The sequence below is a fragment of the Saccopteryx leptura genome, chromosome X, assembly GCF_036850995.1.
Source record: "Saccopteryx leptura isolate mSacLep1 chromosome X, mSacLep1_pri_phased_curated, whole genome shotgun sequence".
NCBI classification, from domain to species: domain Eukaryota; kingdom Metazoa; phylum Chordata; class Mammalia; order Chiroptera; family Emballonuridae; genus Saccopteryx; species Saccopteryx leptura.
This window is the reverse complement of record NC_089516.1, coordinates 71,358,166-71,373,396: the sequence shown is the minus strand read 5'-3', so window position 1 is coordinate 71,373,396 and position 15,231 is coordinate 71,358,166. Positions and strand designations below refer to the sequence as shown.

The 15,231-nt window shown below is 39.1% G+C and overlaps 1 protein-coding gene across 11 annotated transcripts in view; it reads right to left on the bottom strand.

Annotated features, from left to right (window-relative positions):
* Positions 1–15,231, bottom strand: part of ARHGEF9 (Cdc42 guanine nucleotide exchange factor 9) — a 285,865-nt gene that overhangs the window by 37,206 nt on the left and 233,428 nt on the right. For all 11 annotated transcript variants that reach the window (XM_066357437.1, XM_066357442.1, XM_066357438.1 and 8 more), the window contains 2 exons: positions 15,102–15,231; positions 10,891–11,022 (listed from right to left, as the gene is read on the bottom strand). In XM_066357437.1, coding sequence (XP_066213534.1) covers positions 10,891–11,022; positions 15,102–15,231 — 262 coding nt within the window. The remainder of the gene's footprint in view (positions 1–10,890; positions 11,023–15,101) is intronic.

Below are 15,231 nucleotides of genomic sequence, written 5' to 3'. Positions count from 1 at the left end.
ATGTATACTATGTCGCTTTGGGATGAAATGTCCTGTAGATGTCTATCATATCCAGGTGCTCTAGTGTTTTGTTTAAGGCCAATATATCTTTATTGATTTTCTGTTTGGAATAATGATCTGCCATCAGTGTTGTATTGAGGTCTCCAAGTATGATTGTATTTTTATCAGTTTTTGTTTTTAGGTCAATAAAGTAGCTATCTTATATATTTTGGTGCTCCTTGGTTTGGTGCATATATATTAAGAATTGTTATGTCTTCTTGATTCACTGTCTCCTTAATCATTATGAAATGATCATTTTTGTCTCTGAGTACTTTTTCTGTCTTGTAGTCAGCATTATTCGATATGAGTATTGCTATGCCTGCTTTTTTTTGGATGTTATTTGCTTGGAGTATTGTTTTCCAGCCTTTCACTTTGAATTTGTTTTTATCCTTGTGGCTTATATGTGTTTCTTGTAGGCAGCATCCAGTTGGATTTTCTTTTTTAATCCATTCTGTTACTCTGTGTCTTTTTATTGGTGAGTTTAATCCATTTACATTTAGTGTAATTATTGACAATTGTGGGTTCCCTATTGCCATTTTATAAATTTCTTTCTGTTAGTTTTGTATCTTGTTTGATTCTTCCCTTTTATTTTTCTATCATTTGTTTTTGTTTGTTTGTATTCCCTACTTATTTCCTCCGTTGTTACCTTTTTTAAGTCATGTGTTTCTGTGGTGGTTTTTTCAAGGGTGGTTACCATTAAGTAATGAAAAGGGTACCTACCATATTCATTGTAGTACCCTATCTTATGGGAGTTTATGCACTCTATCGTCCTTTGCTACTGTTAATCTTCATCCTCTCCCCCCCCCCTTTTTTTTGTTTTTGTTGTCACAGCTTAAATTTGATTTTAAGGTGTTCTTGGTGGAACTGTTACTTGTGGTTTTGTTTTGTTTTGTTCTTTGTATCTGGTTGGAAAACCCCCTTTAGTATTTCCTGGAGTGGGGGTTTTCTGATGATAAATTCCCTCATCTTTTCTGTATTTGTGAAAGTTCTTATTTCTCCTTCATATTTGAAGGATAGCTTTGATGGGTATAGTATTGTTGGCTGAAAGTTCCTCTCTTTAAGGAATTTAAATATTGGGGTCCACTCTGTTCTAGCTTGTAGAGTTTCTGCTGAATATCTGATGATAATTTAATAGGCCTTCCTTTATATGTTGTATTCTTCTTTTCCCTGGCTGCCTTGAGAATTTTTTCTTTGTCATTGTTTTATGCCAGTTTCATTATGATGTGCCTTGGAGTAGGTTTGTTGGGGTTAAGAAAACTTGGTGTTCTGTTTGCTTCTTGAATTTCAGGCTTTAGTTCTTTCCACAGGCTTGGGAAGTTCTCGTCTATTATTTGTTTGAATATATTCTCCATTTCATTTTCTCTCTCTTCTCCCTCTGATATACCTGTTATTCTTATGTTATTCTTTTTGATGGAGTCAGACAATTCCTGTACGGCTTTCTCATTTTTTAAAATTTTTGAGTCTCTCTTCTTCTCTCTGTTGTGCCTCAAGTTTCCTGTCTTCTATGTCACTAATCCTACCTTCTATCTGGCCTGTTCTATTAGCTAAGCTTGTTACCTCGTTTTTCAGTTCATTAATTGAGTTTTTCATCTCTGTTTGATTTGTTTTTATAGTTTCAATTTCCTTGGTAATATATCCTTTGTGTTCATTGAGTTGTTTTCTGAGCTCCCTAAATTGCCTTTCTGTGTTTTCTTGTATATCTCCAAGTATTTTTAGGATTTCTATTTTAAATTCTCTGTCATTTAGCTCCAAGGTTTCCAATATATTAATTTTTTTCTCCATAGATTTTTCCATATCTATCCGTGCTACTTCTCTATCTTTTGTATCCATGATATTTGATTTCCTTTTTCTTAACGGCATCTGAGGGTGGTTTTGTTGATAGTACTAATGAGAATTAATAAAGAATAAAAGGTAAAAAAAAAGAAAAAAATATTTGGAAAAAAATAATAATTTATTATTTCCCCCCTTTTTTTTCTTCTCTTCCCCTCCTTTCCCCTCCTCCTTAGGAAAATATCATGATGAACTGTGAATTATATTATACTAAATGGAACAAAAACTGTTTATAATGGAGGGCCTGAGTTGGGGGGAAGTGTTCAAGGGGCAAAAAGGAGGAAGGGACCCACAAAATGCAAAAAAGGAAAACATTTGGGTCAAGTATAAAATTATTTGCTTGCAAGTGATGGTCGACTGAGATATAATAAACAGGCTAAGAGGGAAACAGAAAAAAGGAAAAAAAATACTATTATATTAAGTGGAGCAAAAACTAGACAGCATGGAGATCCAGGGTTGGGAAGAATGCTAATGAGTTAAAAAGTGAAGTAAAAAGCACCCAAAATGCCACACAAAAAAATTTGAGTCCCAAATAAAATAATTTGTTCGTGATTGAGGATTGAATGAGAGGAAAATAAAAGGAGAAAAGAAGAAACTAATAGAGAGGGAGAAAAAAGAAAAAGAGGAAAAGGAAAAGGAGAAAAAAAAACAAAAAGAGAGAGAGAGAGAGTTAAGGGTTTTGGAGTGTAACCCTCATGGAAAGGAAGAAAGAAGCAAAGAAAGAAAATGGGAAATGTAACACTTATGGGTAGTGTAGTTCAAGAAGAGGAAAGAATAAGACAGGCAGAGAATAAAAGGACCAAGGCAGAGGAAAAAGAAATAATAATAATAATAATAATAATAATAATAATAAAGGCAAGAAGATGAAAGAAACAAAAAAAATAGTGGAACAAGTTATGTAGTCTATGGACTTTTCTTGATTTTGAGAGGTTAACTTCTTCCTTTTTCTTCCTACTCCCTCTTCCTGGTCAATGACTCTGTACCCCAGGCTCTGCCCCTGTGGCACACTTAGGTAGAGATTTGCAGTTGATGAAACTCTACGGCGATGTCATATATTAGGCTTCAGTCTCGTTGGTAGTCAAGGTTTGTTAGCGTTTGCAGGCTCTGACAATGAGAGAGTCTGTTTTCCCAGAGCCTCTCTCCTAGTCTCTCCTTCCTGAATTAGTAGCCTGATGATCCAGCTATGAGGTTGCCGTTGCCTCTGCCTGGGAAGTAAGAGGCTCAAAGGGCTGGCAAATCCCCACTCTATCCCCACTCAATGCAAGGCTCTGGGTAAGGCTCTGTCAGTCAGAGCCACCAGTGTAATCAGGTGGGGCTGGGAGCCAATTGCTCTCAAGGTGACTTTGTATGAGCCTCCAAGCCTGTTCAGCATGCCTAGCACTCTGTGGGACCACTCTCGCCAGTATTTTTGCACTTTGTAACCTGTTTTGGCTGTGAAGAAGGTGCCCTAGTCACTGCCTACAGTATAGGAGGTCTTAACAGCTGCCAAGTCCCTCTTTTTAGCATATATACCTAAGTATGAAAGCTCTGCCAATCAGAAGTTGCCCCTACCCCTTTAGCAAGATGCACTAAAAAATATCACACCTCATCTTAGATTGATGAACTGAGAGAGATCTTGTCCGTTAGAGCCGTGTAGGTCAGTTGGAAGGTGAGCAGACTGTGGGTTAAGCTAATTTCAGTGATTGGATCCACTGATCTACTCCAGGAAGGACTGCAAGCTTCCCGCGCACCCCTCCTCCGACGCTTGATTGTTAACTTGAATGGCTAGGTGAGGCTCCCCGCCTGCCCAGAGAAGCTCGGGCATAGAGAAGTTCACTTTGGCGCACTCCCCTCGCACTGCTGGCAGCTGCTGCTCACCTGTCCTTGCCGGGACCGGCACGGGCGTTAGCTGGCATGGGCTGAGTCACCACAGGCTCACTCTTTCCTTGGCTTGAACGTCCATGCTGCAGCCTAGCTTCCTTCACACCCTTAGCCCCCCCCAACTCTATCTCAGTTCCAAGTGAAAACAGCCCTTGCTTGGGTCAGTGAGGAAGGCGGAGTATTTCTTTCTATGTCTTATTTCCTTCAGGGTTGATTATATATTTAGTCAATTTTTCGCTCGATCATACCTTCATTTTCAGTGTGTAGGACTCCCAGATGCTCCAAGGATAAATTTTTCTGTCTCTGATTGATGAACTTGTTGAAATTTTGGGGAGATTTGTCAGTCGTGCTCCTCATGGCGCCATTTCTCTGACGTCCCTTAATTACTTTCAATAATATATTAAGTTTTGGTGAACCCATCACCCAATCCAAGACCTACAATGTTAAGGCAAACTCCATCTCAAATCCCATGTTCATCATTCCCTTGATTTCATCTCTATACAGTTAATTTCATCTGTACCTATTCCACTTATAAAAGGTTTAAAAACATACAAAAATTGCCACATAATGTTTAAGGATACACACATATGTACAAAAACTATAAAAATACACGAGAAATTCAGACAGTAAGTACAAAGAGGAGAATGGAGAGAGGTGAGGAAAAATAGCACTGTCCTAAGCTTCCCCTGAGAGCACACCTAATGCTGGGACATGTTGTGTGGCTGGGTCTGTCCAAAAATGACCCCAGTGAGCCCTGTCCTGACAGATTTCCTCTGTTAGCAGAGATCGTTTCAGGCCAATTCCCCATCCTGTCTGCTTATTCTTGGAGCTTCAGACAATCTGACAGTTAGTAATGCTCATTAACTTCTATTAATATTATATGGTTTAACTAAACTATTCATATTCTACTGAATTGCCTGATATGACTCACTTCTCAGCTGCAGGCTACCTGCATAGGATTTCCCTTTGGCCACATTCCCAATCCTAACTTTTTATATTACATGGTAAACTGGGCTTTTCACTAGGGCTAGGGAAGGCTGTTCTTAAGGATTCGTAACATAGTTCTATCAATCTTGGAAGTCTCAGGCTGCAACATACAGATGTTTAATGGCTTTGCAAAAAAAATTACCATCACATTGTTCTGTTTCCTCCCATAATGATCATTCAGATAAATAGGCTGTGAGTACAGATGGGTTCTGATCTGTTGGGTGCCCCTGGCATCAAGTTCACAGGAGAGGAAGAGGTCAGCTCTACAGAGTGGGCCAACATTGCTCCAAGCCTCTTTCAAGGTCTGGGTTCTTTATAACATGCTAAGGTAGACAGGCTCAGTCTGGCTAAAGGGACAGTGTGGTTCCCATGCACTGACTTCCACATCCTCAAGAACACTTTGTGAGAAATACGCATTAAAAGTGGGCTCTGTCTGGCTAATCTAACCACAAAAGCAGAACAAACTGAGAATGAATCAATATAATATAGTTTGATATTGTAAAGGCTTGAAACCTGTCTTATAATACATAATACAAATACACATATACCTGGGAATCCATATCTAGACCACACAGGTGGGTGTCCACTATGCTAGAATATAGACAATCTCACTTCCCTGTAGTCCTAACTTCAGCCTGAAGCTTCCTTTTCTTCTGAGTTTGTGTATCATTAGCACTTTCAGACTTCAAATCCCTTACTAGTTTTCAAAAATAGAAAGTATGTACATATCTATTACCATAAACTAAATCTTCTATTGTTTTTGTTTTCTTTTCTTTTGTTTTGTATTTAAGGATAGCAAGCAACTAGAGAGAACAGGGCTAGAAAGATGTGTTATTAAAACTCTTCCTTTGCCTGCTCTTTCTGATTCCTGGGAAGGTTGAATATAAGTTTTCAGACACCAGATTAGCCATAAAGCCAAGTGCAATGATGTAAGAATGATTAAGAGTGATCCACTGTTCAGCCCTGGCCGGGTAGCTCAGTTGGTTAGAGTGTCATCCTGAAGCACAGAGGTTGCAGGTTCAATCCCCCGTCAGGGCGCATACAGGAACAGATCGATTTTCCTGTCTCTTTCTCTCCCTTCCTTTCTCACTAAAATCAATAAATTTAAAAAAAGAATAATTCACTGTTCAGAAAATCCAGTGATAAGGGGTAGTTAAGGTCATAAAGTAGTGTGGAACAGTGGAAAAAGCGAGAAAGTTCAAAGACCTGAGTTTGAGTCCCAGCTGTTTAACCTACTAACTGTGTGGTCCTGGGTAAGCCACTTAAATTCTCTGAGCCTTAATTTCCTCATCTATGAAAATAGGAGACTCAGCCTTACTCTCTTATATTGTAAAATGGTTGTAAAACTCAAATCTAAACACACAGTTACTAGGGCACAAGACCAGCGCTGTCTCATAAATATGGTGCTAAACTTTCTTGCTCTCAGACCAATATTTTGTAGAACTTTAAAACTCCTTTTAATAAACCTAAAAATCTCAATACTTCCTTTAGTTCATTTAAACTTTCAAAGTAAGTTAAATATTGTGACTGAAAATAAATCAAAGCAAAGTTATCTCTGAATATTTAAAATGTACATAGCTACCCCAATATTCCTAAAAATTACCCACACCCTTTTAGGGCGGGAATAAGGGGTGGTGGTAGTGGGTGGCAAATATCATTTCATAGATTTATACTTGGGTTCACACTAATACCTCCTCCCTGCCCCAGTGTTGCTTCCTATTTCAATACTTCCAGCCTTCAAAGTCAAATTCACAATTGTTCCTCTCTAAAGAAGCCTTCTGTGACTACTGCACCCACTAGCTCCTCACTGTGGTTTCCCTTTTCTGAATGTTAGCACAGACTATACACACTTATACAACTGACCCTCAGCTATTACATGTCTGAGCTACATTTGTTCTGTTTCAGAGCTTTTAGTCGTATCTACCCATTTAAGCTGTGCCAAGCATAGCACCTTCCTTGGTCTTCTTCACTCAGGTGTTGTCCAGGGAAGGTCAGCTAACAGAACCTCAGAGGTTTCTCTGCTCAGCTTCTGCTCATAGTAAGGAGACAAACCTCTCTAAGCCCTGGTTGCCTATGGTTCTATTGGGTCCAGGCTGTCTATATGACACTTGTTAATGATGGGCTGAGTGTTTTCATTTGGACATCATGGATAGGTGCTCACCACAGTTGCTACCTGGGTTGCCACAAGTTCCCTGCCTAAATGGGGTTGTTTCTAATTGTATCCTAGTATTTCTCTTTTTCCTTTTCATTAATCTGAGATGAAAAAATATCAAGGAAGCTCAGCTACTACATTGCCAGGAGGTCCACAGAGGTATGCAGAGAAGCACCGTGGCCCTAGCCATGGTGCTAGCAAGGAACCTACCCCCATCCCTGACATCATACAATTGAAACTATTGAAACTGCTGTTTCAATTATTTGAATTTGGACTCACTGGGTTTTCATGGGGTTTAGGAAGATACTGTAGGACATTTTGTACAAATGACAGATGCTGCAATGTGGGGAATGCAACTGTTCAGGATTGCAGTCTCTCACTCATTTGTCAATAAGGTCCTCTCTACCTGTTTAGAGGGGGCCCTGGTTATTACCCCCTAGCCTGGGTCATCCTGGCTTTATCTCCAGATTCAGAGAAGACACATAGGACTGGGACTGGATTTATTTTCTCATTATTTTATTCCAACATGTAGAGTACATACTTATTAATAACAAAATAATAATATTAACAATGCAACAGTGAACTTATAGATTTTATACCAAATATTATTCTAAATGCTTTGAATTTTACTCCAGCATTATTGAGGTATATATTTAAGCTGCATAATATGATGTTTCGATATACATATCATTGTAAAATAGTTTCCATATTCAAATTAATTAAAATATTCATCACTGTTTTTGTGATGAAAAACTTATGATCTACTATCCTACCAAATTTTGAAAATACAGCACAGTATCACTAAGTATAATCACCATGCTGGTACATTGGCTCTCCAGAACTTATTCATCCTGCATAACTGAAAGTTCATACCCTTTGACCAAGATCTTCCTATTTCCTCTACCCCCAACAGCCCCTGTTATCAATCATTCTACTCTCTATCTTTATGAGTTCAACTATTCTAAATTCCACATACTGTATAAGTAAAATCATATGGTATTTGTCTGTCATATTTTATTTAGCATAATGTTTGCCAGGTTCTTCTATATTGTTTCAAATGGCAAAGTTCCTTCTATGTTAAGACTAAATAGCATCCCATTGTGTGTTTATCACATTTTCTTTATGCATTCTTTAATAGCTAAAAGCTCTGTATTTACTAACTTAAATAATCCTTACAACAATTCTACAAAGAAGGTATTGTTATAATTCCATTTTATGAGGAACTGGAGACTTAAAGCAGTTAAAAAACTTGTCCATGAATAAAAAGTACTTAATGGCAGAGCTGACCTTTGAGTTCAGGCTATCCAGCTCTAGAATCTATGTTTGTTTAATCTTCTGTGTACTGCCTCCTAATAAAAATTTGCTGAATAAATTATTAGTAACATGAAATATACAGTAATAGTATCAATGGTTAGTATTTACTGAGTACTTACCAAGTATTAGGCACAGCAACTATATTGTCTCATTTAACCTTCCTGACTTCCCTTCCATGAAGACACAATTATGATTCTAATTTTGCAAATAAAGGGATAATAATAGGCACAGAGGATTTGTTCAAGGTCATGCAGTGCATGGGATAAAAGAAATGGATGCTATCCTGTCTGGCCCTAGAATGCATGCTCTTTAAGACTATACTTCAGTGCTTCCCACTAACTCGTGGTTTTTCTCAAAGTCTCCTGAGTTAAGTTCTATCATCGACCTGATTTGACATTGATGAAAAATATATATTTAAAGTTCAAGAACTGCCCACAATTAAGCAATTTAGTAAGCGATAGTAGAGTCTAGGACCCAGGTGTTCTGGTTTCAAATCTTCATCTTCTGTTAGCTATATACCCATCTCTATTGTTATTTTTGCATTTCTAGAATCAAATGACTTATCCTCTAAGTCTGGCCAATTAGTGCAAGAAGAAATTACCCAAATTCAGAAAGTTCCTTGAACAGAAGTCCTCTCTGTAGCATCATTGCATTCTATTTAGCTCTGATCCTCCCAGAATACAATGAAAGCAACATAAATACCAAGTAGTTATGGTACAAGGGACAACAGAGTATGTCCACACTGGCACAATTGAGGACAGAAAACACAAGAAAAAGGCTATGTGGGGCAATTGCAGGGTTATAGGAACACAAGTGGATGAATGACTGGGGAAAGGAAAAAGGGGTTCTCCTCCCTTGTCCAGTAAAAAGTAAATGGAAAAATATGAAAAAAAGAAAGAAAAAATCCCCCAAAGCAGCAGCAAAATAATTTTTAGTATAACCATCTCAGAAAATAATTACAATACACTTGCATAATTAAATAGCAGGGCAATGAGATGAGAGGAGTAGAGACAGCCATTGTAGAGGACAAGAAGAAAGAGAACAAACAGTCTTATCTAGATTTTTCAAAAGTAAAGTGACAATAAAAGAGGGAGGATAGCAAAGGTTAAAAGAATGGATCACATAATTAGAAGCCACTGTTATCTTCACACTACTATAATGGCTATTTAATTAAAAAACATACATAAATACATATATGTGACTGTGTGTACATATACACACTCAAATTATAATTTTTAAGCTGTTCCAAGTGGCTTAGGCTATCCTTATTTCCAATGTACAAAATGGGAAAAGTTTTGCATAATAATGTACAAAATGGAAAAGTTTTGCATAAATGGGGAAGTTTTTGTAATGAATCGTAACAGTTAACTTTCAAAAATCCTGTGTCCTGAGTTGACAGAAGTCCTAGGAAGAATTGCAGGGAGCTAAGAAGAGGCCTGGGTGTTTGGCCAAATTCTAGAATTATAAAAAACTCTCTTCCAGGATTAGCTACAGATCAAGGTGATTACTGTACCTATTAATTAATCAGCTATTGGTTCCAGAGCTGGCATTCAAAACTTATCCCAGATACGGGTACATTGACTTAAAACTCAATTTGTTCTGTCAATCCACTGTCAAAGGCAAATGGGCAAAGATTAAATGCAAGATGTGGCACACAAAAAGAACAGGGTGCTTAAAATCAAATGTGTATTTCATGTCTCAGCTGGAAAAAAATGACAATGTTTAACTAGGTGTTTTAAGACTGACCATTCCTCTTGAGACACATTTACTACTGGATGAAGATGAGAACAAAGAGACCAGATGATGGACTAAGAGCCAATGGTAGGACAACAAATTTGGAAAGTCACTCTAAGCAGTATTTGGGTTTACCCTCCTTTTTCATTTTCCCTGGTCCCAAATTCTTCCCAAACACTCCCTGGAGACAAAGTGGCCTGAATTTCCTATGTTAAGAGAGGAGGTGAGGGGAACGGTATACCATTAGGAGGTATCAGTCTGAGAACATCTTTCTACCTGCCAAGGATAAGAGACCAAAAAAAAAAAAAACAAAAACAAAAACAAAACAGCACTCACAATTTCACCAGAGGTCAAAGAAAAGGTAAGACCTCTCCTCATGTGGATTACAGAGAATAGAAGGTGGAGAAGATCATAGTTCAGAGTTACAGGGAAGTGATATAATTTGTGTAGAAAATGGGTAGGGGTGTAGGGGAAATCTCTATATCACAAAGGTACATATCCATCAGGGAAAGGTAGGAGGCCTCTTATTGGTTCTTGGGACAGTGAGGAGCCAAGTGGCCAGAGCTATTAGAGTGGAAATGAGTGGAAGTACTCAGGGAAGCTATTTTTCACCAACTGGGAGAGAAATATTTAAATATTTTTAATGACTAGTGCAAAGCAGTAGGCTATCAGCTTTGGGTGAAAGACAGTGAGAAGGATTACCATGAGAAGCAGGAGAGTAAATGGTAAAAACAGTACCAAAATTGAAAAGTACCAACTTCAGGACTATACTGTCTATAAACCAGCTCTGCCTGTGATATTCATGCCATACCTGTGATCCCAATAAAGAATTGCTGTCCATCTCCTTTCTGTTTTCCATCCATTTTACTTTCAGTTTTAGCCCATTTTACTGAAAGCTGGGGATGACAAAGAGGGAGGGGATGGTGCCCCCTGAAGTGCCCATATCACTCAGGGAAGAAGGGGGGTGGGATTACCTTCTTGCAGAGGACCATTTGGTGGTCAAACAGGAAGAAGACCCGCTGCTGGTTGCGGCCATAGGGCTGATAGATCCAGGCCATCTCCCCAGTGTAGATCAGCTCCGAGCTCCTGTCTAGGATGTCCTCACCCTGGGAAGGACATGTCACAGTGAGAGGCAGCCGGGCAGGAGGGATGAACACATCACCTGCCTGAAGGCACCTAGGGCTGGCATAGTCTGGAGCAGGAGTAGAACAGAAAGGATTGGTGGAAAAGGAGGGATAAAGGGAAGGACTCCTGGTAATCCCTGAACAGCTCCATCAGCTAGAAGGACTCATACCCTTGTTCATTCTGAGGCCAAATGAACCCCAGGACCATATAGAACTGCTATAGTCAGTTGTCCTAGAGCCCTAGGGGCACACCAACTGTAATGGGGTTTATTCACTAATTCTCCTTCTTTTTCTCTATGAGTCTCTCTCTCTGCCCCAGTATTTCATCCAAGTTCTAGTCTTATAGACTTCCTCTACCTGAATAGTGAGCCTGAGCAGGTAGTATAAGTCTCTGTACTTCCCAGAAGAGAAGAACTGGACAGGGTAAGCAAGAAAGAGATAACAGATGGAAAGCGAATCCACTCACTCTGTTAAAATAGTTACTTCTGCTCCTCTCAGTTCATTAAAATCTACTGATTAAATAGAAAACTTCACAACCACATGCTCCCTTGGTTTATTATCCAGAGAGACAGACACCACTTCTCTTCCCTGCTATGTTGAGTCAGACACACACAAAAAAAGCACCTGACTCCTAACTCATTCCATTCTACAGTTTCTAAGTGTTCTTTCTTTATAATAACTCTGCTAGGTCAGAGGTATGTGGGGTGTGTGTCAGATGTCAAGTTAAACTTCACAAATCTTCAGTGGGGGAGACTACTACAGGTGTGCTCAGAATTCATGGAACAGAAGACAAACCACACAAAACCATGGGTACAAAAGGATGTGCGTTCCTGGGCCTATGTGAATATGGGGAAAAAAGAGCAGTGATTCAGAACTCAGGAGAATTAATACACTGATCACAAAAACTAGGGGATATTTTATCGCTTCATATCCATTTTGAAATATCCCCTAATTTTTGTGAGTACTTTACTTAATGAGCACCTATATCAGTCAGGCATGTGCTACATACTTTATTTCTTGTGTTCCTCACAATTGCCCTAGGAGATAGATAGTCTTGCTCTCATTTTATAGTCTGAGGACAGAGATGGCAAGTAAATAGCCAATGTCACCCAGCTATTTAGCTATACATCTACAACCAATCCCATATTCTAAAGCTCCAGAGAATATGCACATGCTTGCCATTATATTATACTGTTTCTAGATAAAAAAATTACTGGAGAGTCAGTCCCTTCCTCTCTCTAGGTCTCAGTTTTTCCAGCTGTTAAAGGAGGGATATGAGGATGATGTCTAAGTTCCTAGCCCCCGATACTCTGATGCTAAGATCTGAGCCTTACATCCAAAAGCTAGAAGTCAAGATTAGAAACGGGAGCTGCTGCATCATCCCAGAAACAATCAGTAGCAAATAGACTAGGCAGGGTATTGAACCAAAGAGAGGGGGACCTGGAAATAATGTATTGAACATACCATCTTTTTCACTCGAGTCTAAAGGCTGGAAAGAAAAAGAGGAGCACAGTGGAAATATTTGTTAATACCTCAGAAAGAAAGCTCAGAGATACTAGTGTGACTCCAGATTCTGCCCCAGAGATACCCTGGAATTTAGACAGACACTAATCTTTGAGGAGCCCACATACTAGCACAGAATCTCTGGAGGCCCAGGGCTGGGAGAAAAAGTCCTCAGAATGAGGGAGTGTACAGGCCTTTCCTGTTGTAGTAATAATGGAAAGATAATAATAGTAACAATCTACCATGTCCCATCCTGAGGTATGCCAGGAAGATGTGCTACCATCCATTTTGAATATTATGAAGTAAAAGAAAGCTATAAATGGGGGTCAATGACATACAAAAATGGACAGGATTACTTTTATACTCACCTCTTGCTAAACTGAGAATGATCAGACCAGGACTAGGACTACTCAATGTCATCTTGTCCACCCCCCATACCAGCCAGGAGTAACACAATTCTATTCTAAGCACTTCTTATCCCATGTAACTCTACCAAGCAAAACAAAAACAGAAAAAATAATACATACCCTATGCTCACCAAGCTGGTTAACAGTTGATGTTGGGAAATTTACATATCCTCTCTGTACCTGAGTTTCCCCATCTTTAAAATGAGGATAATAGCAGTACTAACCTCATTTGGCTGATGTGATTATATAATCTAACATATATAAAGTTCTTAGGAAAGTACACATCACACTATAAATTCTCCATAAGTAAAAGCTATCCTATGCTACATACATATTCCTATTCATACTCACAACAACACAATAAGAAATGTACTGTTATTACTCCCAAAACCAAGGTTGAAAAATTAGAAGTAAATGTCCCAAAGTCGTTGACTCCAGGCCAGGCTCCCTCTAAAGCCCGTGTTATAACTAGCAAACCACAACAGTATTTTGACCCCTTAATGGGGCAACCAGCTGCCTTAGAAGTTTTCTGAGTTTGGAATCTCAGAAGGCTTGGGTTCTATACCAACCATTGCTACCAATTTACTCTGTGCTCATGGGAAGTAGGAAAATAGGTTAACTGCTCTCAATCTGTTTCTCAATTTGGACAATGGAAATAATACAATGGTTCCTGTTTGGCTCACCTTATACAGCTTCTTGAAAGCATCAAATCAGTCCATGTGAATGAAAAAGCTCTCTCAAAATTCAAAGCTCTTATCCTTTGCCTCTTCTGCCATACTTGCACTATGTTTCTTTGCCTTGTCCCCAAAAGTGCAATCCTTTTCCACTGATCTCTTTCTGTTCTCTTCCATTCCTCCAGAATTATGCTCACTCTGTTCCCTATGCCTGCAACATATTTGCCCCCACTGAATATGCAAGACCACATTTCACTCGTCTCAATATACCAATGCCCAGCATCTCATTCTGATTATAGGCCAATTGTCTCATGTAGGGTTGTGGCCTCAGGAAATGCCATCTTTTTCATACAGTTTATTTTCAATGTTGCCTACCAGCAAGAGGGCAGAGAAATAACAAATCCATCCACATTTGATCTCCTGGTGTGAGGACTATGCCTCATCATGCCACCTTAGCTTTTAAAGAGATGCTTTTGCTGCCTCCATCACGTTGGGGTTTTGAGTTTCCTCCAAATTCTTTGGATTAAATCATCTGATGATAAATTGGAACAGGCCCCAGGGATTGCACAACCAGACTGTGACAGGAAGGGTTCCAGGAGGAGGAAATCACAACTACTATACACAATCAAATTCCCAAATACAAGCTCCAAAACTGGGCTCCCGGTTTAAAAAAAAAAGGATTAAAAAGAAGCTATCAGGGATATGTTCCTTGTCCCTTCCTTTCAAGTGGATCTAATGAGTGTAAAGTGTGGCAAAATGACAGCTCAACCAAATATCAGCATCAGAGAAATTAGAAATAGATATTCCCCAGAAACTGCAGTTCCTGGGAACAGGTTCTTCCCCTTGCCATTTCTCTAAGCTGTTCTTAGGTATTGATTATTTCTTAGAGGTTAGGTCTAATGTCCAATGGAATAGGGCTGTCAGAGATTATTTTTATAAGCAGATGATTAAAGAACAAAACAAAACAGAATTTGGTCTGTCAATTCAGCATGGCTGATGGCTGTGGCCTGAAGTGTGCAGGCATGGGTAGACCTAGTAGATGTATCAGGGTGAAGTCATCCTACCAGGAGGAAAAGAAGTATGTTGGCTGGCCTATACCAGAAAACGAACCTTGTATTCTGTGTTTGGGAGTTCATTAGCATGAAGCAGTTCTCAACTAAGTGTTTATCCGGTGATGAAGAAATTCAAGGACTTGAAGAGATTTGAAAGGCTACTGAGTTAATCCATTTGTATCCTGGGAATATAAAAAGAAATGAACCTTTCTTTCCTTAATGAAGCACTGCCACAAAGATTTCTCCAACCTATTTAGACAACTATCAAGTAGACATTACCTCTCATTAGCAGGATGTTTTGCCTTGGGTCTAATCTAAATCCTTACTGCTCTTAAAATCTAATTCTTCTTCACCTATCCATGACTATGTGAAGTTGTGGCTATGTTATTCAGACTCCCCAAGATCCACACTGGTAAGGATCCTACCTCCCAATCTAGGACAGAGGCCTGCCACTGGGCAATCTTGTCGATATTCTCCAAACGCCGCTTGCGTTCATTGATCTGCTGAGTCACATTTCTCATGACAGCTAAAGCAGCTGCCACATACCTGTAGTCA